General features: G+C 34.7%; 2 protein-coding genes across 3 annotated transcripts in view; one reads left to right on the top strand and one right to left on the bottom strand.

Moving 5' to 3' along the window:
- LOC115442167 (heparan-alpha-glucosaminide N-acetyltransferase) overlaps nucleotides 1–23107 on the top strand; it is a 29514-nt gene that overhangs the window by 5161 nt on the left and 1246 nt on the right. The window contains exons 1-8 of one of the 2 annotated variants that reach the window (XM_037441557.1): nucleotides 5270–5288; nucleotides 7508–7638; nucleotides 8412–8527; nucleotides 17137–17293; nucleotides 17722–17926; nucleotides 20990–21157; nucleotides 22149–22270; nucleotides 22685–22854. In XM_037441557.1, coding sequence (XP_037297454.1) covers nucleotides 5286–5288; nucleotides 7508–7638; nucleotides 8412–8527; nucleotides 17137–17293; nucleotides 17722–17926; nucleotides 20990–21157; nucleotides 22149–22270; nucleotides 22685–22854 — 1072 coding nt within the window. In that variant the 5' untranslated portion in view covers nucleotides 5270–5285. Of the gene's footprint in view, nucleotides 1–5269; nucleotides 5289–7507; nucleotides 7639–8411; nucleotides 8528–17136; nucleotides 17294–17721; nucleotides 17927–20989; nucleotides 21158–22148; nucleotides 22271–22684; nucleotides 22855–23107 lie in introns of those variants that run through there. The other variant, XM_030167156.2, reaches the window with a different exon arrangement.
- Nucleotides 14399–16556, bottom strand: LOC115442168 (juvenile hormone esterase). Its single transcript, XM_030167158.2, has 3 exons — nucleotides 16308–16556; nucleotides 14856–16057; nucleotides 14399–14667 (listed from the first exon to the last, which is right to left on the bottom strand). The coding sequence occupies exons 1-3, from the start codon at nucleotides 16491–16493 to the stop codon at nucleotides 14466–14468; spliced, it is 1590 nt and encodes a 529-aa protein (XP_030023018.1). The 5' UTR covers nucleotides 16494–16556; the 3' UTR covers nucleotides 14399–14465.

Genomic DNA, 23107 nt, shown 5'->3' on the forward strand with positions numbered 1-23107 from the left:
TAAATAACTTAACTAAACACAATATTCTTCATCCATCGATTATAGCACAAAAGCTAATTCTTACTTTCGGTATGGACTTACTTATTCTTACTTATTCTCTGGGCTCTCTGTTATTTTATTTTTAAACTCCTTTAACTCTGTTATGTCCTGCTCTTTTATAATACACATAAATTACAAATCATGGATACCATAGACTTACACACACATTTAGACAATTCTTTTCACATTAATTGCCAAAATGTGAATGCGTTAGAAGACTGTAAGGGCATTCTTACAAAACACTACAATTTTAAGATACTTACCTTCAATATCAGAAGTATTCATAAAAATTTCAACAATTTTCTTATCGCACTTTATCGTCTTAACATTAATTGTGATGTTATTGTACTAACGGAATGTTGGCTTGATTCTACTACAGTCATTAATTGTATCCCTGGTTATAACTTTTTTTTCACAAAACATAACATAAATCAAAATGGAGGTGTAGTTGTCTATGTAAGAGATTGCTGGGATGCAAATGTTTCGGAACCCTATATTACTGATGCATGTTGCCTCAGTATAGAGATCCCAAAATTTGTAGCAATCCTGGGGATTTACCGGTCCCCCTCTTTTAAAAATACTAACGATTTTATTAATTCTCTGGACAATATTCTTGAATCTTTAAAAACTTATCCTAATTTAGTTTTTGCGGGCGATATCAATATAGACATATCTAGAGATAGTCTTTCACTGAATTCCTCAGAGTACCTATGCAGAACTGCTGAGCATGGTCTGATTCCGGCTGTCACTCTTCCTACTAGGCTTGACGCATGCTTAGATCATATTTTCCTGAAATCAACATATTCAGCGCAAAGCGTGATATGCGATACAGATATAACGGATCATAAAATAGTCATTATGAGTCTGTCAACCCAAAAACACAAGTCTAAACCTTCCAGACTTAAATTTGTAACAGACTTCGAGATGGTTTGCATCGACCTGAAAGCAATCGAGTGGACCTCGGTCCTTGAATCGACAGACGTTAACGAGGCGGCAAATCTCTTTTTAGATACTTTTTCAGAGATAGTTCAAAAAAATACTAAAGAAATAAAAATAAGCAAACTAAAATACAATATTGAACCGTGGATTACTGCAGGTCTTCTGCGTTGTATAAGACATAGAGACTATCTACACATGCAAGCTCGAAAGAATCCAAATAATGAAATCATCACAACTTCATATTCTAGATACAGGAATTATTGTAACGACTTACTAAGAAGATTAAAATGCGAGTATGAAAGAAAAGAAGTAAATAAAAACCGTCATAATACTAAGGCTCTATGGAATACTCTCAGTAAAATTTGTAACTTAAAACAGAAAAGTAACTTGCCTTCTGGACTGCTCACAAAATTAGAGAACCCTACTGCGCCGCTCAATGAATTTAACAAATTTTTGTCTCTATCGGGCAAGAATTGGCAAATAAAATACTCAGAGATATTAATGAATCCGAAGGCAGTTTATCTTCTAAACTGAACACCGCAAATGGTCCATCAAACTCCTTATATCTTTCCCCGACTGATCACGATGAGGTTGACGCTTTAATACGTAATTTAAAAAACAATAGTGCTCCTGGTTTAGATGGTTTTTCAAATACATTGATAAAAGCAGTTAGAGCGTACATAATCATTCCACTTACTCATATCTTCAACTTGAGCTTCAGCACAGGATGCTTCCCTGAAGTTTGGAAAATTGCAGCTGTAACGCCGATTCACAAAGAAGGACCCAAAGATGCGCCCAGTAGCTATCGTCCAATTTCACTTCTTAGTGTATTTTCAAAACTATTAGAAAAAAATAACCAACAAACGTCTGTCGCAATTCCTAGAAGATAATGGACTGCTAGCAAATAATCAATTTGGTTTTCGAAGAGGAAAGTCCACAGAAGATGCTGCAGAAATGTTAATTAATTCCATAGCGTCACATCTGGACAACGGCCGCTTTTGCTACGGTGTCTTCCTGGACCTCGCTAAGGCGTTCGATACAGTATCAATTTCTATCTTATTGCGTAAATTAGAAAGGATGGGGATTCGAGGGATTGCTCTGGACTGGTTTTGCAGTTACCTCTCCCATAGAAAGCAACTTGTAAAACTAAATAAGCTTACTAGCTCTATTCTACCCACTACATTCGGCGTCCCCCAAGGCAGCATACTCGGTCCCTTGCTATTCATTATTTACATGAACGATATTCATGATCTTAACCTAATATCCGCTGACATAGTTTGTTACGCGGATGACACAGTCATAATTTTTCATGGTGAAGACTGGGATAGCGCACGAATTGCTGCTGAAAAGGGCATGCACCATATATCAAAATGGTTACAGTATAATCTTCTTACTCTCAATAGTAATAAGACAAAATACATATGCTTCCACAAAACAGCCAGAACACGGCCCCCGGACTTATCATATTGCAAAATCCACACATGCGACTACTCCGACCCATTTCACTGTGACTGTATTTCAATGGAGCGAACCAGGACCTTAAAATACTTGGGTCTGATCTTGGATGAGCATTTGAACTTTGAGAATCATATTACGACCTTATCGGATAGAGTTCGCAAAGTTATTGGGATTATAAAGCTGTTACGGAGATCAGTCGGAGTAGACACCCTTAAACTTATTTATTACGCTCTTTGTCAGTCACTAATCGGATATTGCATTGGCGTATGGGGTAGTGCAGCCAAATCACACATGCTACTCATTGAAAGAGCGCAACGTACCGTTTTAAAAGTAATGCTCTTTAAACCTTATAGGTACCCCACTGATGCTTTATACAGTGAATTAAAGCTTCTCAGAGTTCGTCAACTATACATTCTCAAAGCGTGTCTCTCTACCCACAAAACTATTATTAATTCCGAAAATTATGATAATTTACTGTCCAGGAGAGTTTATAGGTTAGATCTCCCTTCTACTAATTCCAGTTTCGCAAAAGATTTCCGTACTACTCACATTTGTCTATTTACAACAATATATCAAAACACTGCAACATTAAGAACTGTGGCCTAATTAAATCAAAAAAGATAATTATTAGTTGGCTTGCTAATCTCGATTATGATGAAACAGAATCACTGATAGTAAGTAGGTATAAGGGCTTGAACTGATTAGCTACTTGTTAAGTTCCCTCAAATTATAATTATGTTTTACCTTTGTTGTCATACATGTTTAGATTAAAGTAATTACGTAAGGTTGGATTTAGGTAACACAGCTATGTTATGACCTATGCATAGGTCTAAAATTAGATCTCATATGTTAAGAACGTATTTAATTTAATTTTCTAAGTTATCTTGTCAATAGTTTTATTTTCTTAATTTTGATGAATGCTCATCAAGCAATTACAAATGATACGATATTTAATTTGTAATGGTATCCCAAGGTACAGGCACGGCCTAGTTTGGGTACCACTGGTAAATACTTTATTTTTGTTTTTAGAAATTTGTTTTGTTATACCACTGTTTTTTTTTTAACTGTAAAACACATTATGTACTTTTTAATAAAAAAACTTATTATTATTATTTATTATTATTATTAATTAAGTGGTAAAATGAGCGTCTTTCGTATGATATTACGTTGTATGCAAACGCTATTAATTTCAATCAGAATATATAGTAATGGTGCTAGACAAACTACAATTCATTTATGTCTCTAAAAACAAAATACTAAGGTTGACAAACGCTACATCTTTCTCCAAACAGAAGAATTTTACTTGTACTCTGCTCGTAGAGCTCGAAAATGACATAACGATGGTTATGAGATTCATATCTAAACGGACTACTGCTTAAAAAAGGTCTAATACATCGATATATATGTACTACAAACTAGATCTGGCGTTCCGAACATTCACTGTTTTCAACTGAAGTGTACTGCAATCCGGTATTGGTTGCTATTTTACTTATAATGGCTATATGTGGCTTTAGCACTGAATGTTTAAAGTTTGGTTAGACGACCATTGATATTTTAGCGTTGTAACGAACTTTAGTTCTAACTCCAGATTTTGAACAAATAGTTTATATGGACGTTCATGTCTATAGAATATACGTCAATAGTCTAATATAATGTTTAAATCAAAGGTATGTTATAATTACATGCAGAGAAGTAGACCTAAAATTAGTGTATTCCTGAATATCTATTTCTCAACTTCTATTGCAAATATCATACAAATATTCCACGAGGATGATTAATATGACAGAATCTCAAATACGCGGAAACATTCCTACAAAATAGAGAGTAAATAGAAGGTATAGAGTGCAGAACTCGAACTGAGTTTCACTTAACTCAGTCTAATAAATTATATGTTGTGATGCTAATGTGATGTTGATTAATGGCGGATATGAGCATAAGACTATGCTTTTAACACGATTGTAAATCGTCGAAAACCTTTGCCATATGATCTAAAGTCAATATCGTACATGTTTTTGAATTAAAACTTCTTTAGAATCGATGTGATTTGAAACTCGATGAAACGAAAGGAACAGCGTTTAACCAGCCTGCATGTAAAATTTTGCATACTTTTATTCTTTTGTTAGTATGTGTTTAATACATGTGTTTAAGCCTGCGTATTACAAAGCTCTAGTATAAAGCAAGCGTGTTGTATTGTTTGCGTATTTATATTTATATGAATATTTTAATTTCACTAATAAATGAATTTTGCAAGTACATTTTAGTATTATGCAAAAATAATAAACTTTACATTTATTCAAATACTCTTGATACTCTATATCCACCTCAATCTCTCGTGGGCTATTTTCAGAAGTTTCACTTCTACTGTATGTCAATTGCACACACTTTTTTATAATTTATGCGATAGTCACTTCGAAATTGTAAATAAGACTGTCTAAACAGGCTTGGCTTCACGCCGATATTTCCTTATTTACAAATTGCTAGGTAAGTCGGATATTACTGAAAGTATGAAATATAATGGCGGGTGTCGTAAATCTATTGCAATTTTCCGACCCATTGAAAAAGTAAATAGGCTTTATGAAATAGTATCGATTATATTAATATTTCCTGGTAATAAGAGGTACTATATATAGAATAATACTATAATTAAATTAATGCTTAAGTAATTTTCTACAGGCATTGTTTTGCTGTATTAAGGTAATCTTACCTTATCTTTCTCAATTAATCAACCTTCATCGGATTACTCCAATCTACGTCCATTCGTACTTATTATTTATTACTTTTAGTTGAGGTGGTCATCGGTGTCGTGTCTTTGTCCAGATGTATATTGACTGCCTCGGTGGCTTAGTTAAATGGTGAAGTACTGTGCTGAGATCTTGGGTCGGGTCAAAAAATTGTGGTTAGGTTTTTCCATCTTAAACATTACTCACTTGCAGCTGGGACTCAGGAAATCCGCGATGTGATACCCCAGTGCCTTGGAAACCGCTATCCGGTCATATCTAATTGTCATATCAACGGACTATAAGAGTGAAAAACAGAGAGACCTATGTATCACGTACATTTTTGTACCTGGCTGATCTCTGATGAAATAGGTCCCGTGGCCGAAATGTTGCTAGGAGAGATTTAGGCAAAACTTTATATTGTTTTTTTTTATATGAGTTGCTCGGCACTGGGACCTCGAGAGGGGTTTAGTCCAGGCAATCGTCTGATCTTAAAAACTAGGCTTAGAAGAAATTCTTGAAAGTGTTTTGCGCAGGATATATTGGCATAGGAAGAGAGTAAGTAGGTGAAGAAGAATAGTTGTAAATTCTAATATTCTGTTTTACAAAATTTATTTTAGGTTAGAGCTACATTTTTGTTTTATAGTTTCGTTTTAAAATAATTCTTAAAGTTAAAAGATGAAGAATATTTTAAAGATAATTTAATAAATTGATAAAAGCATCCATTAGCTAAAAGGAAATTACTTCATATTAATGTTTAATGTATCTATGCTACACACTTTGAGTTGTGTAAGTAATTATTATGTACTTTTACGTTAATTTTAATGTGGTTAGAGTACTTTATGTAATAGGCTAGATATGACGGTTATTAATTAAAGTAATTATGTCAAAAATTTATTCGGAACAGTCACTGGTTTTAATATAGTTATGCCATGTGATATAAATTGAACTAAGTAAATATAATATATTTGACTTAAGTAATAACTTTTCAAATAACAAGCTTAGTATTTATGTTATATTTTAACCATACGTAAACCGTAATTAATGGGTTATATTTATAAAGAATAGTTTACATTCAAATACTTTGCAAGAATATATTCTCGGCTCTGTTTTCTAAATATAAAAGGTTCTTTTACTAAAGCCGCAATAATATATTATATATTTCGAACATAGTAATAATTACGACATTAAGGTGGTAGCTCAAGGTCCATTTTCATACATTTTGTTTCGGCTTTAATCTGGGTAACTAAACAAGTATTGGCAAGTAAAGAATTTAAATTCACGTCTAGTTAGTGATTAGTTCTCGCAGTTGAAAGAAAAACGTAGAAATAATTAATAATCATGGATATTTCGGCCTTTAAAATTTAATATGACGAAATTTTAAAGGCAGAAATATCCATGATTATTAATTATTTTTACATTTTTCTTTCAACTGCGAGAACTAATCACTAACTAGACGTGAATTTAAATTCTTTACTTGCCAATACTTGTTTAGTTACCCAGATTAAAGCCGAAACAAAATGTATGAAAATGGACCTTGAGCTACCACCTTAAAGTAAAATACTGCCTCGGTGGCGTAGTTGTACTGCATGCGCGGTACGGCAGCGCTCTGAGGTCCTGGGTTCGAATCCCAGGTCGGGCAAAGTGATAATTGAGTTTTTCTGCTCAGTATCAGCCCGGAGTCTGGAATTTGTGCCCGATATGGCGATAGGCTCGCCCCCTATCACATCATGGGACGGAACACACTTGGCGAAAAGTGGGTGCCCTGGTTGCACCTCTGCATACCCCTTCGGGGATAAAATGCGTGATGGTGTGAGTAAAGTAAAATACTATGTTCCTAATACTGAAGTCATCCAAGACTTACGTAATCGTATTTAAACAGTAATAATCTATAGTTTACGTTTAATGTTATGGCGAACCGCAAATTGTGCACTTTCTATTTACATACGTAACTTGATGCTAATGTTTTGCATATCATTTCATAATGGTCGTTACGACTTACCGAGTAACATTATTTCATTTGTTTCCTTTTGAGCAGGAAATTATTTTATTTTTCTTATTCTTTTATTATCTTATTACTATACACCGCAACATAATCTTTTTAAGCATGGACACACACAAACACACACACACATAGATACGCCTTGTATTCTTCAAAGATCAGGCAAATACCGAAAGTTGTATCAACTTTTAAGACATGCTATAGATATTATTGGTTTATTTTTACAAACGGCCTGTCTAATGTCAAGAACTCTAGGGGATCTCAAAGAAAATGCTATTATAACTGCTGAAATTCTTATTTAAATATAATTAAATGTTATTGCTGTTTTATGTAATGTATATATTTATTCCAGTGCCCGTTCGAGCTGCAACACAATTTGTCAGCGGGGACGGAGTCCTCGTGGGTGATCAACACAGCGCGGCGGTCAACGTGGCGGGTTTATTCCGAAATCACCGACAAATATGCCGTTGCTGCAGACGCTAAGTAGGTTCCTAAAAAACAATAAGGCTAGGCGTGAACTCCACAGGGTCATCTAAGTCACAGGAACGGTTCCGCGTAGCTATCTCAGTGCAACAAGATACTCTGAGGTCGTCTCATATGGGCCGAAGAAGGGCACCGTGGGTTTTAGTTGGTATGTTGGTGTAGAGTATATACTGGGGTAGGGACTCGGTCCAACGCTCACTCGGATGATGCAATACTCCCGAGTGTCGACTTCGAGCCGTAAGACCGGTGAAACCAACATAACCGTTCTACTCACCCCCCCCCCCCCAGGAGATGATAGCGATTACGCATTTCTTCCCCGCGAAAAAAAGGGTCATCTAAGCCTAAGTTCAATTCTCATCGTCATCTCTTATTGACTCTGAACTCTGGATACCATATTTTACATTATACAAATTAATTGGTTAGTAGTGTGCTTGATTAAACCTGCTTTAAAATCAATTCGTTTTTGCCAATCCGTACTTAATTACTAGCCAATGGTGGTAAAGAAAATCAGAATTCAGGCCCTTGAAATCGAACCTATGATTCTTTAGCCTATGAAGTATGCTGCCACTTCGGTTATTATTTTCATATTATAGTTCGAGTTAAAAATTAACAATATATGTTGCGATATGAGACATTAGCTTCTTAAATGCGTGTGCAAGTTATTACTTCAAACATTTAAAAATACAAATGTTTTTATATTTAATACAGAGGTCACCTGAAGTTATTCTTTTAGGAAATTTTGAAATATAACATGTTTTTAACTTTTAATACAGAGGTCTGCTGTGCCAACTCAGGCCTGAGATGGGAGAGTTCGGGGTGTACAGACTGAACGCCACCGAGGAAGGCTGTGACATCCGAACTGTCAGAGAACCCGTCGATATTTATATGCGTAAGTTATTTTTACTTATTGCATTGTTTTCGCCACCGTGTGGTGATCGTTAAATTAAGTTGTCTCTACACTTTTATTGGCTTTACAAAGGTTGTTGTTACCTACTTACATGCAGATTTTATGACTTTTTGCATATCACTAGGTATAAGTTAAATTTTATGATTATATAAATTTTTACTCGTGTATAAATAAATAAAATAAGTACACTAAAATTTTAATTAGCCATTGGTATAATTAAAGGGCATAATTTGAACTGTAATAAATTTCCGATTGTACAACACGAAGAACCAATAATTCTGGAACGCAACTGCTTGCCACGCGTTATTTGCACCACGGGGACTGTAAAAATATTGTCCCGTTGTAACATTTGCCTTTATCATGAACTAACTCCTCCCGCGAGATAATCTTCTCTAAGAATTAAATCCACAAAAAGTACTACGTCCTTTGAGACAGCGTGACTTTCTATTAGATTTTTTATTGAGTAGTTCCATAAATAAACTTTACTTTTATTTCCTATATTAGTGTTCATTCTGTAGATGTCGGGCAACGCAGTAAACGTATGTATGTATGTTTTGCATCTTAGTGTGCCATTGGCATAAATGTCTGCATCAGACCCTTGACACACAAATAACGAGACATCCTAAGTCCTTGTCCAGTTTCTATCACATTATCTGTGTTTTATCAACAAATCGTAATGTCATGTTTACGTGATACGACTGTTTTAATGTTGCTACAAAAAAAAAGGATTTCTTTTAAAAATTAAAAATAAAATATTATTTGTATTTGTTATTAATTTATTAGTACACTTATTTCATATTAAATAATTATATTATTATTTAATCATGTTTAATAATAATATTATTTAATAATTATTAATTAACTAATGACTAGCTAATTTCATGGTGTTGGTTTTTCGGGACGGTGTGCGCGCGCATCGTAAAAAATGCGCCAAAAGAAGTACAAGTTCAAAAAAAAACATAAGGTAGAATTTTGTTTTGCAATTTGCCCTAACTCTGTCTTGGTTAGTAGTTATCACATCTTTAAATATACACCAAGAATTATTTTAAAATATGTTTTAGTTTAATACCACTCCTATCCGACATGTATACTTGAGGCAATAACATAAAAAAACTACAACAAACCCAAAAAGGTCCAGATGGTCCTCATCTTTAGTAAATATTTATTCATAGTCATGAACATATTCGTTGAGAGAATTAAATTTGTTAGCTTACTAGTTAGTAGGTCCAGCTGCGATCAAAGCTATTTGTTCGAAAGACAACAATACCTATTTTGTATTCATTATGATTCTATTAGTTTCGAGGTCAAGCTTGTATCACGGCCTATTATGTCAAAAAGTTGTAGTATCCAATTGTTGAAAAAGACATTGATTGCAATCTATATTAAATTAACTAAAACATCCAAGTCTAGAGTGACTCAAGTGGCTTTCGGTAACCAACCCTTTGCTTGTGTGTCTTTAAAAAAATGCATCTTAGAGTTTAAAATTATATCAATACTTATTGTTATCTCTCAACAGTAGATATTATGGGTCATCAGTCATGTTTATCATCTTTGAAGATTGATCGCCTTATAATACTCTTTACTCTTTTGTAAAATATGACTTTTCGGTTTCCAATACTAAATGTAAGAAATAATAAAAATCGTCGGACTCTCAAGGTAGACTCTGTTTAGGACGCAGGTTGTTTCTCTCAGTTCCCAGTTACAAGTGTTGTCATTATTCTTCACTAAGATATACCGGGAAATAAATAATATATGGAAACTGGAGTTCCTTATCCGAAAACTATGTTCCTTAAAAAAACGATATTAAGTGAAGTTTCTCAACTCGTCAGGTCTCGTGATGGACGAATGCCATTACTTCTCCCGAAAGACAAGTTCCGTGTCCATGAGACAGTTTATAACTGAACTGACATTATTTTATACAAATTAACCTAGTCCATATTTTTGTGATCGGCCATTTCTACCATATCATTATCTAATGTCCGAGAAAATAGGTCAATTGTTAATTTACTTAACTACTGAAATGAGTTCGACACGAATTCGGAATATCTATCAGATCAATATCGGTTAATGAGTGATAGTGGCAATACATGCGACGATAAAATCCTCTAGAATAGTTCATTGGTATTTGTCATCGCGTTTCACTTTCACACCAGAATGCATCCACACAAGTGGTAAATATTTAGAGAACGTTACAAACGTGTGGTCATAACATGGTGCCAAAGGTATTGTTTTCATCAATGTTTTTGAAGCAAAGGTAAACTTTTTCAGTTTAACACTATAGGTCAGTTTATTTATATATATGTTAAGTACTAATACTTCTGAAAGGTTTACTTTTTAAGAAAATTTTAAAGTATGGGCCGAGGCATTACTTTACTTAATTATATAAGTTATTGTAATCATAAATGTAATATCCAGTTGTATGTAAGTTGAATACAAATAAGGATACTGGCTGTCCTTAAGTTTTCCTTTGCCTACTTATTATAATATCGAAAACGTCGGACAAGGTGAGTATCATCGCATATAATGTCAAGCAAGGATTTCTGCTAAGATTTATTACATTCGGTCAATGATTTTATATCCATATTATTGGATGCCTTTTGAAAGAACAGGATATTACTAATAACTAACCAATAACAGGACATTGCCGATGTAAATGGAAATTATTATTCACGAAAAATAGATAGGCAATCCGCATAAAAAATACAACTAGTAAATTACGTTTGAAATCAATTTAGATCAGATACCTTTAAACATTTACACAAATAAAAACATTTAATTACCACTCGTGCTCTAATTCGCAAACATTAACTTGTTAATTGTAATTATCTGATCAACAAGTCAGCTAAATTAATTTGAAGCGCATGAAGTTAAGTAATAAATTGATAAGATATCTCGCGGTCACGCATCAGAAGGCAAAGAAAATTGTGAAAATCTGGCGTCACTAATGCCAGCGGTAACTTTGGGCGGGGAGAAAGTATTGTCAAGCGAATTTGATCATTCTGTTTGCACTTTTATAAAGAAAGTCCTTACCGCATAACGCTCTAGTTGAGTTCATTGTCCCGTTAATACGAAGATTAAAGTAATATAAAACATTATTACACTTTCGCTCTCGTATAATTACACAATGAACTAAATAAACAGGAAGTATGTCTAATAAGTGATTGTAATAAGTAAGTATTGATGCTTGGTACATGATTTCGTTCTTAATTCTTATTTGTATGCAGTCCAAATGCTTGTGGATATTATACAAATTCCAAACATTAGAGTGCAATTTTAGTAGTGTTAGAAATACTAGATTTGGTACGTAGACGTGCAAAATGTATTTTCGCAAGCGTTGTTTTACCATCGTTTTTTGCAAGATATAAAAAATACCACTGTTACCGTTAAATGCTAAAACTGTCTATCATGGACATGAATTGATCATATTTCAACTTAAAACATTTCGATTGCTGTTGATGTTTTCTTGAGTTGGAATTAATGTTTTTTTGTCAGCGAACGGTACGTTTTTAACTGAGTTTAACAACCTTTTTAGCCGTACCGTAACTGCCATTTTAGTATCAAAGGAAACAAGCATACATCCCGAGACCAGCATCGCAATGATAAGTGGTTTGACACTTGGTGGGCGTGGAGCGATTGTTGTGCCAAATCCATTGTTCAATTGGATGTCTTGACGAGCATCATCCGTTGGAGAAAGACCAATGACCCATAATCCGGTATTGAATCGGCGAACCCATAGGCACGTTCTATGAATCTACAGAATAATTCTATAGTATTCTCATGGTCGAATTGTAGAAAAGGAATTACAAAGGCAACAATAGTTAAATCTATTTAGTGTTGTTTGACCTTCCAGTACCCGCATTTTGTCTTTTTGTTGCTTGTTTAGAATTACATATTCATTAAAATGTTCCTTGTAAAAACTTCCAAAGGTTGTTTTTGGAATATTTAAAAATCTTGTTGATAAATTACAGTTAATAGGCGTCGCGTAGTCGCTGTATAAAATGTTAATTGTTCCAGCAACTGACATTTTTATATTAGTGGAATATTCTTGATAACCTTTTCCTCATGATTTCATCAGCGCATAAACCCTTTGCCGGAAGGAAACATCTACTATCAACTTTATCAAGACTTAAACTGGCCCAAATTTTAATTCTGTGTTCTAAAATCTCAAACAAATCATTTATGAGTTTATTTATAACATTTGTCCAAATATCTAAACGCAAATATTTACACAAACTTTTATATTAAAATATCAGCCAGAGTCTGAATTATTTTAGGTGAGTTCTATTGTCCACACCCACGATGTGGAAGTACGAGTCGTTATTTGTCAGCAGTAGACTAAAAATAGTTTATTGGTGTTAATGAAGGTCGAAATAATTTCGGCCAACGCCACAACTAATCTCACTAATATTATGAATGCGAAAGTTTGTGAAAAGGTTTTGATGTTTTTTAAAATAAAAAGTAATACAGTTGAACACAGGTAGGTTACTTGATATCTCGGCAATTTGTTCCCATGAGAAATAGTGGAATTTATTAATCATTATTCTTTTTAAATAGATGGCTGCGTAAAATATTTTCACGCGGGCCTAGCCGAGTGCCTAGTTATTTATAAGGGGTAAAAGTATGCTTAGTGACATCGAAATAGAGTTCATTTTAGAAGATAAAGTTACAGAGATGGTATCGGTAATTAAATCATAGATCTCATTAGATTTTATACAAAAATATCCTTAAATAGTCTTAAAAACAATACGTAAGATGTTTATAGCCAAAGCTATTGTTTGATCGCGCCTCTAGAATTATTAGATTAAATTTTTTTTCTCTACTAGGGCCTTATGCCAACATATACATACTAAAGATACTTGTAACTTTACGAATATTGAAAAACTGGGGATAATTCCTAAGCAGTTGATGTGTTTTGTCAACTACATTCTCTTGTTGTGTAGTGGAGACTAGAGACTTCGTAGAGACTTTAGTGTAGAGGCACCATCTAACGATTGACTGGTAGAAAATACTCTTTGTACGTAGAGTATAATTAATAAAAATAATAATAAAACTGTTTTTTACTGCTAACTCAATAGAATTATAAAATTCAGTACAATATACTTAGTTTGTTGAAAGCTAGGGTTATAATTAAGTGAGATATGCATTGTTACATATTTTAAATTCTTGGCACTTACGCACCTATTGTTAATGGAACTGTTGAGTAAAGGACAACTTCTACTGACTGACGACTGAACAGTTGACAGGACACTCCTATCGAAAGGCGGCATCTCAGTACAACTGGCAACTCGGGCAATCACAAGATATTAGCAACAAAAATTTAACTAAATAACAGTCAAATCCGGAGTGAAAAAAACGTAGTAACTCGGATGCCAGCTAGTAACCTCCTCTAACTTGAATTATAATTTCTCTAGGTCCAAGTAGCTATACTACAGTTAGTAGTAATTGGCCGTACTGATAAGATCAATGCATTCGCTAGTTCGCACTGTGTCGAAATCACCAAAGCCTCATTAAAAATCAGTTATGTCAATGTATACTCTGTGACTGAATTGCTGCGTTCAATTCTGCCTGATTGATAAGCTTTATAAATATTGTTATTGATTAACTGCTTTTGTTTATAGAGTTGAATTAACTACAAACAGTTTTTAAAATCATGTGCCACAAAAAATATCACTAAATTTATTTTCCAAAAATCTTATCTCTTGAATCATGATAGATAGATTTTTAACCCATATATTCTTACATAAGCATAAGATAGACGCTACTTTTTGTTAAACTTCTTTTGTAGCAACTTAAAGGTGAAGTGTAAATCTCAATGATTAGATTATAACACGATAAATGGAATAAAAATGCCAGTTTATCTTTTATCAACAAACATTTCTTCACCTATATACACGAAAATTGCATAATTTTCTCTTATATTTTAAACTATAGTACAAACACTTCGCGCGATGTTGTTGTATCTTCCATACATTGTGTAGAATAGGTCCCAGTAGGCCATTCTCTGTTGGTCTACCCTACTATCTAATCGGAGGTTTGTATCGATGATCATGGTTGGTCTTGTGGATGCCGTGACTGGTTTCCAAGCCACTGGCACTAGTTCTGATGTTCGTGGTGTTGGATTTCTGGTAAATAAAAAGATAGATTAAATTATTTCTTTTATGTAGTAGCCTAATAAATATGTACGTATTAAGCGTAAATATTAAATCGAGCTTGGTACGTCTATTATACCTCAAATAAAGAATTGATATTGTACTTTGATACTGTTAATTTTATTTTTAATCAGCAGATTTAAATAAAGATAATATCTTACCCAAATTTAATGAAATTTGTCCACAAAGTAGTCATGCGATCCACAATCAACTGGTCTTCCTTCGTCCTTTGCAAATTCCCTCCAACTTCAAATAAATAATTTAGTTCAGATGAATGCCCCGCGCCGTCCGCATCAGAATTGCTAATATAGCTAAATAGATACTCATAGATTGCTCCTGCGTTATCTTCTAATAAGCGAGTAATAACACGCTGAGATGGATGGTTATACACAAAATCAGTTTCAAAATCTTCTAATTCTGACGAAACTTCAGGAGATATTGGCTGGTCGCCGATGTAAAAATGTCTTACATTCGTTGCTGCTTGGACAAACTGATGTTCTTCGAGATCAAAATTGTTTCTAATCTTCACGTAAAATGGATCCGAATTAAAATAGTCACCACTCAGCGAATTCAGTTCTTTATTCGTATTACCGATTAAGATCGCGGTATTTGCTACTTTCCCCTTATTTGACATTGAATATGGATTGTCTTGCACCAAGTTGCTGATGCCACTAAAAAATCTTTCCGTACATGGTCTTAACTGCAAGCCTAAATCCACAGCTGCTCCTGTTACCAAGTCAGGTGATGATTTACCAAGGAACTGTAGTGCGTCCTCAGTATCGCTTGTGTTGAAACCCAAGTATTCTGCCAGCTTGAGCGCAGCATCAATATCTGCATTCACAAACATGCCTTCGCTTTGTGGAGTACCACTCTCAATTATAACTTTGTGGAACAATTTATCCCAATCCGAATATAGATGTAATAAAGCAGAAGTAGCACCTGCGTCTTGACCAGCTATCGTGACATTGTAAGGATTACCACCAAAGGAAGCTATGTTCTTCCTGATCCAGCGAAGTGCATCGAACTGGTCTTTAAGACCTTGGTTACCAGGCATTGATGGGATGTTGAGGCACATAAAACCATAAGGCCCCAAACGATAATTCATAGTTACCACAACAACGCCATGTCTTACTAAGTTCCGTACGCCGTAATCACCAGCACTTCCCGTGGCAAAGTCTCCTCCATGTATCCATACCAGAACGGGTAAAGGATTTCTCGAATGGGCTTGGCTAGGTACGTAAATATTTAATCGTAAACAGTCCAACATAGTTTCTCCAATAGATGAAGAATAAGCTTGAGGGCACTTGACGGAGTCCACTGCATCATGGATTATTTCGTGAAAAGGGGGGGGATCTAATGCAGGCTGGAATAAATACAACATTTTAATTTAACGGTCAATGATTGCGTAAGTAACTTCAGTGATATAATAAAACAACAACGATTACATTATTATACATTGTTATAGTATATATTCTCAATAAGACAATGCACTTTTCTATCAAGAAAAACACTTTGAGTACGGTTCGTGTGATCGACTTTCAAGTCGATGACCTTTGGTATCACTACTTCATTGTTATTGAAGATAATGGAGTAAAAAGTATGATTATACTCACACCGAACGGGTTGGTTTCATCCACTTGAGCATAAGGTATACCTAAAAATATTGAATAATCTCCATCGGTCGCCGCATGACCTCTGATTAATCCTTGGCTACTTATTAAAACTAATGGATCTACCCTAACTTGAGCACTGTATACATAACTGACCAGTAATAATAAATATAACAAGATTCCCTTCATTTTCGTAACATACACACTAAAGGAACTAAATCTAAAGCCGCACTGGTGAACTGGAGATGAATTGGGAGATATATAGTTATTTTATCTAGACATTTTGAATAGGATAGATTCGGATTCTGTTATCGGGTACTTCAAGTGCCTACGTAACAATATAATCATAATATTATGCGGAGCGTTTAAATTTCTTCGAGAACAATAATTTACTTAAATATGAAATGATGCACTTTATATTTACTTAACATTCTTGTACAGGCTACAATGACATCCACATAATTGACCTCTGATAAATATTTTTATGGTCCTTACATTATGCAAAGGCTGCGGTAATCTGAATACATATGTTTAAGAGTTAAAATTTGGCATTTATCCATTGACCCTGGCACACAAGTTGCATGCTTGACGCCAAATTTGAAAAGTTCAAAGCATATTGCAGGGTGGAGAATGGAGATCGCAACAAAAGAATTAACGCAAGACATACAAAGGTTAACAGAATTGATGCATTTAGATTGTTCCTAACCTAATCATACTATTTATATACCTAATACTATGACATACAATATTTCAAGGCACTATTAACTTACGGCATTGTTTTAATTATACTTACAGTAAAAGCGTAATAATTTATTTGTTTGTGTTGTTGCAGCTCTACTCGTTCTTTTTGGCGTTTTGCTTGCGGCATGGGTGTTGTACGGAATTGGTAAACTGATAATGTCGCGAGTGAGGAAGACGGGCAAATTACGGTACGGAGACAAGGAGCTGGCGATCCAACAGAGATTACGAGCCCTAGACACCTTCAGAGGGTAAGTCCTATTACACACAGTTTGTTTATAACGAAGACGATATTAAAAATATTATGATATGGGTATAATATTTTTATGTCGCATTTATGAATGTCATCACTAGAAAATTTAAGCCACTCAATATTTACAAAGATAAAACTATTAGGTATGTGAATTAGTGATAGGTGTATGTAAGATGCATGACGCCTTATCACCATACAGGACGTACAAAACGTTTGCTGCGTGAAATACATTTTAGTGTGCAACTCTCTTATTCCTAAACAAGAACTATCAAACGATGGCTTTCTTTTTTATCGTCCTCAACAAAGATAGATATTATGTAATGCCTAGGGATTCTACATTTAATATAACATACAATAGCCTATCCTGGAATTGCTTATAAATATTTTTTTAATATTTGACCTTTAATTGAACATTTTTCTTGTCAGAATCGCTATCGTCTTCATGATCTTCGTGAATGACGGCGCTGGTGGTTACTGGTGGTTGGAACACGCTACCTGGAACGGCTTGGTGGCAGGGGACTTGGTGTTCCCTGCCTTCCTCTGGATCATGGGCGTCTGCATTCCACTGTCGGTCAAGAGCGCCTTCGCCAAGGGCGTGCCGAGGTGGAAGATCGTTATGCACATTGTGCGGGTAAGAATAAGTTTCTCATCGTTGTAGTAAGTAACACTGAGTAAAGTATTAAAGCAAAATCTATATTCTGTCTATAAGTACGACAGTATTATCGGAACAACATTTATAAATCTGATTATCATTGAGTTAATTAATATTCCACAACTGTCGAGTCCACCAGTAGTAGCTATGAAACATGAGATATTACATTCGTAAATACTATCATTAAAGTTCAAAATAATTTTGAAGAGTTTGATGATGGTAAGATGCTATTGCTAGTCAAGTACCGTTGACACAACTTAATGGTTGTATAACGAGTACCGACAGGTTTCTAAAGAGGTTCCGCTGCAAAAGGGTTGCGAGTCGTCGTTTAACTTCAGAACCAGTTATATAAGTGTTACGTAGTTGTGTTCGTCTGGTTAACGCACTGACATTACTGAATAAGCTAGTGTTAAAATGAATTGACTGATGAAATCTAAGTTATTTATGTATGGAAATAAGGTGCTATGTTATTTAACCATTGCTAAGGCCACGCTAAGAGTATTTAACGTCCGTTAGAGTAATAAATAAGATTCAAAATTAGTGTAAAAATTGCATGAAATTAATAGCCTATATTAGAGTATATAATAATTTGTATCATTTACTCCAGTCTCCAGGTTTACCTTTCGTCTTTATGAGCGTCAATAGACAATGTAATGTTAACATTACACATTAAAAGTTTGAACGTGACTAATTTGTTGTGGTACAGCGAGTGATAACGCTACGGATCGGCGACAAGAACTATTCGATTAGACATTGACAGTCGGCGCACGCCACCGCTCACTTTCAAACATTACATCATAGGAAACTTCCGTATTTTGTATTATTCAGCTCCTTGATCGAATCTCTCGCGCACACTTCGGCATCAATAATGTGTTTTTGCGGCATTTTTCATTGGAAATTCTGTGCTCGCGTGATGTCGTGTGCGTGCACGCTCTCTCCGTTTGCAACAAACCACTTTATTCATAATATCACTGAATTCTCGTCCATTTCCACGTTTTTAGCTACTAAACCGCAAACTGTTGAATCATTTGCTTCGATGTATAGCGAATGTGTGTTGTTTTCGTGGTTGCAATGAGAGGTATCATTAGTTTGGTCGATATACTGACCCGCTTGCGGATACGGCCTGGTTTACATTGTTATGGAATGGAGACTAGTTTTAAACAATGGACATCGCGATAAGATGGTTAATGTCATTCTGTTCTGACGTGAATTTTTTCGACGCTTATAATAGTAAGTGGATGATTAATTTTAGACATTTATAAAAGAAAGTGTTTAAAATGCAATCATCATTTTGCTTGTTATTGTTCTGAGCATAATTTTCCTTATCCGATGACGCATAAATTCAAAAGTAGCTTGAATTTATGTTTTATATTTCGACCAATAGGTACCGTACCTATAAAACAGTAACAAAGCTAATATATAACCATTAGAAAAGTAAAATGTATAAATGCTTACTTCGCTAGGAAATGTGTCCATCCAGGATTGCGAAGTAATGAAATGCCAGCATTCCCAGGCCTGGACTGATAACTTGAAGGGAGGGAGAATGCTTATTCTAGTTTGGGGGTCTGCCTAATAAATCATATAATTGCCATCTTGTCAAGGAATGGTATTTGATTACAATGTAGGTACACAGTATAGTAAGAAAAAATAGTAAAATATATTATTTATTTTATATGACAAACACACCACCATATAATGTCGACAGTATTTAGCTGACTGGGGACTCTATAATTTCATGGGGGCATCTACAACCAAAAAGCTCTTACACAAATCCACGGCTCATCATACTTAGTCATAGTATCCAGCTTGGATATAAAGAGACAACAGGAACAGGAATATTTAAAGCAAAAACTACATGGTTTGCAACGGAATGTGCACATGCCATCGGTTGGTTTATGCATTGAAGCGAGTTTCGTCACATCGTTCCAAACAGGTCGACAATCGCTGCGCAAAGAATGACGGGAATGACAAAATGGATACGATTGACCGATTACTGCGTGACGTCATTTGGCAATGCCTGAATCTTGGCTGGTTTGAACAATGCAATTGGATTTTAAATATCAATTATATTGCAAATAAGTTACAAATGGAGGTTTATTATTTAAAAGCAATTTATGTATTTTTCTTTTATTGCTTTGAATGACGAGACCAGCTTACCGTTCGCCCGATGCTAAGCCATACGACCGCCCATAAACAGCAGAAACACCATCCAACACCTTGGATTACAAAGTATTGTTTGGTATTCCACTGCGCTCGCCATCTTAAGACATGAAATGTTAAGTCTTATTATGTCCAGTAGTTACACTGGCTATAATGTCCTTCTAACCGAAACACAACAGTGATTATTTGGCGGCAGAAATAGACATTGCGGTGGTACCTACCCAGGCGGACTTTCACATATGAGATACCTATCACTAGTAGATATCACTATTAATCACAGTATAGGAGTATAGTATCATCAGTAAATATATTTTGGCATAAGATATATATTGGTTTTGAAGTCAATTGTAAGGCAAAAGTTTGGATTGATGACGGCTTCCTTTGTCTATCATGTGGGTCTACGATGTGGGTGTATTAATTCAATCAATTGTAACATATATCAAACTAGTGTAACAATTTACCACTTGACCACGTTACGGTCAATGAATCCGCTTACTCTTACGAATTCCTAGAAATATAAGTCGCATCTGTTCAAACAAAATGGTCTATTTACGAAAATATCGAGAAATGTTGATCAAAAAACACTGTTATAATTTCCGATATTTATGAATCTTAATCATGTCTATTTTAAAAAAAGAAAGGGCTACACTAATGATTCACGTTACTTACGGGAATACGCCACACAAAGGTGTGTATTGCTTTGTTAAATATTGTTTAAGTTTATAAATAGTTTTAAAATGTGTCATAAATTACTAATAAAAAATAATCTTATGTCCCGACCATTACCTGCTATGAACACATAAAAACTCATTACACGTGCAAACAACGAATATTCAAACACATTTTCACCAAATTTATGAATAACAATTTGATTTATTCCAGCGTTCATGCATGATGTTCCTGCTGGGCATGTCACTGAACACGATTTACGGTTCGAACATGCTTCAAGAGTTGCGCATATTTGGCGTGTTGCAGCGTCTTGCTGTGTCATACTTGATTGCCGCTGGCTTCTATGCTTTGACTGCGCCTAAATACTACACTCCTCCTAGGGTGAGTTTAATTGATTATGCTATTTCGAAAAGGGCAAATCTCATAAATATATAATATCTAGAAATGTATATAAAATAGCAACGAAACTTCTATAATTTTTCATTGCTTATTGAACTCAATTTGTAACACATTTTTTTTTACACTATTTTAGAAAATAATATTTTTTTTTCCTTTTCCTGAACTTTTTACATTTTCAGACATGTGCCCTTGTCGAAATTTTTACTCACGATTTTTTTATCCTGGCCATTTAGCCGTACCATTGCGTAATAAGTTAATATTTTTTAATTCGGTATATTTCGGTACAAAAAGGCACTAAATAAGAAATGAAATAGCAATGTTTGTACTCTTTATATTACAGCCTTTAAAACTGGTTTCGATTTAATTTCCATAGAAACAGTCGGCGTGTAACAATAAAAAAGATTGGGAGTGGACAAAGATATTGAAATCAAGGTCAATTTTAATATCCTTTCGCTTTTTGAACGAGAGTCAAAATATAGTTTAAGCAAAAAATGTTAAACATTGTTTAAACATTATCATATCATGGTTAAAAATACAAAGAATGTCTCTCCACATGTTACAATAGGCATTAGTTGTCTACAAAACAATGTTGGTGTATCAACTTATAGATACTTTAATTTAGCAAGTTAGTGAATCCTGAAAGTTAAATGATTTGCCAATACTTAGACCTTTTCTCTTCATTCTTAATCTAGATTAATCTATTTCATATCTATCTATCTATTTATATTTCAATTCAATTTTCAAATACAAAGGCATGTAGGTACCTTTGTACTTACATGCCCTTGCATTTGAAAATTTACAGTTGAACATAACTTTGTTGGGTAATAATGAGATGGATCGCGTCCACCACCGGGATGGTTCGGGTTAGATCGCAAAAATCCGTCTCCTATAAACCTCCATCGGAAACTCATCACGCCGTTGCGTTCGCCCCTTCTCGGCCCGACATAATAGATACCATTCTTTTATATTGCAGGGTGCATGCGGGCAGGCGTTAAAAGACGTGCTCTCTTGCGTGTGGTGCTGGGTCCTGGCGGCTGTGTTGGTGGCGGCTCACACTGCCATCACGTTCATAGTCCATCACGAACAATGTCCAGCGTAAGTGATTAGAAAAACATTTTTGACATTCAAATATCACTGCGATATTTACTGTTTTAGAATATTATTTGGAGATTTATTACAAGAATACAGCCTATTGATGTTTGTGTATGATCGAAGACCAATGCGACATTTACGTGAAGGTCTCTCAATTTATTCCAATAAAACGACAAGGAGTCACAGTTTTTTGCCACATTTTTAGCACAACACATTTTAATATAAAAGTACCATTTTTACTATTTACTCCTACATTGTTCTTTTTTAAATCTTGGCAATATCTTCATAAATATATTATGAAAGTATTGTGTTTTCTAATTATAGCACCAATTTTAAATGCTTGATGAGTAATTTTTAAAATTAATATGTTTAAACATTAGCAAATAGTTTTGGTAGTATAATTTTGCTATATTCCAGTGGTTACCTCGGCCCGGGTGGAAAACACGACGAATGGGCAGCTCCTGGCTGCAGCGGCGGTGCTGCCGGCTACATCGATCGACTGCTGCTAGGCGAATCACATCTGTATCAGAACAGTGACGCGCGACGGGTTTATGGTGGAGACCCTACGGACCCTGAAGGACTTTTAGGTGATAACACTTTATACTTTTTACTCAGGAATAAAGATGAATAGTGAATGTAATGCAAATTGTAAATAATAAATATGTATCGGTTGTGAATGGACCTCTTCTACTAAGGTTAAAGCTTTAGTCCACTCGCCGGCTTAGTAGATTAACAAAAATCATAATAATATTATGGTACTAATCAGTTCTTGAATGTTCACAATAGTTAATGCAAACATATTTCGCAAAATTACCTATTTCATAACTTAACTGTGTATTA

This window comes from Manduca sexta, chromosome 22 (genome assembly GCF_014839805.1).
Source record: "Manduca sexta isolate Smith_Timp_Sample1 chromosome 22, JHU_Msex_v1.0, whole genome shotgun sequence".
Lineage (NCBI taxonomy): Eukaryota > Metazoa > Arthropoda > Insecta > Lepidoptera > Sphingidae > Manduca > Manduca sexta.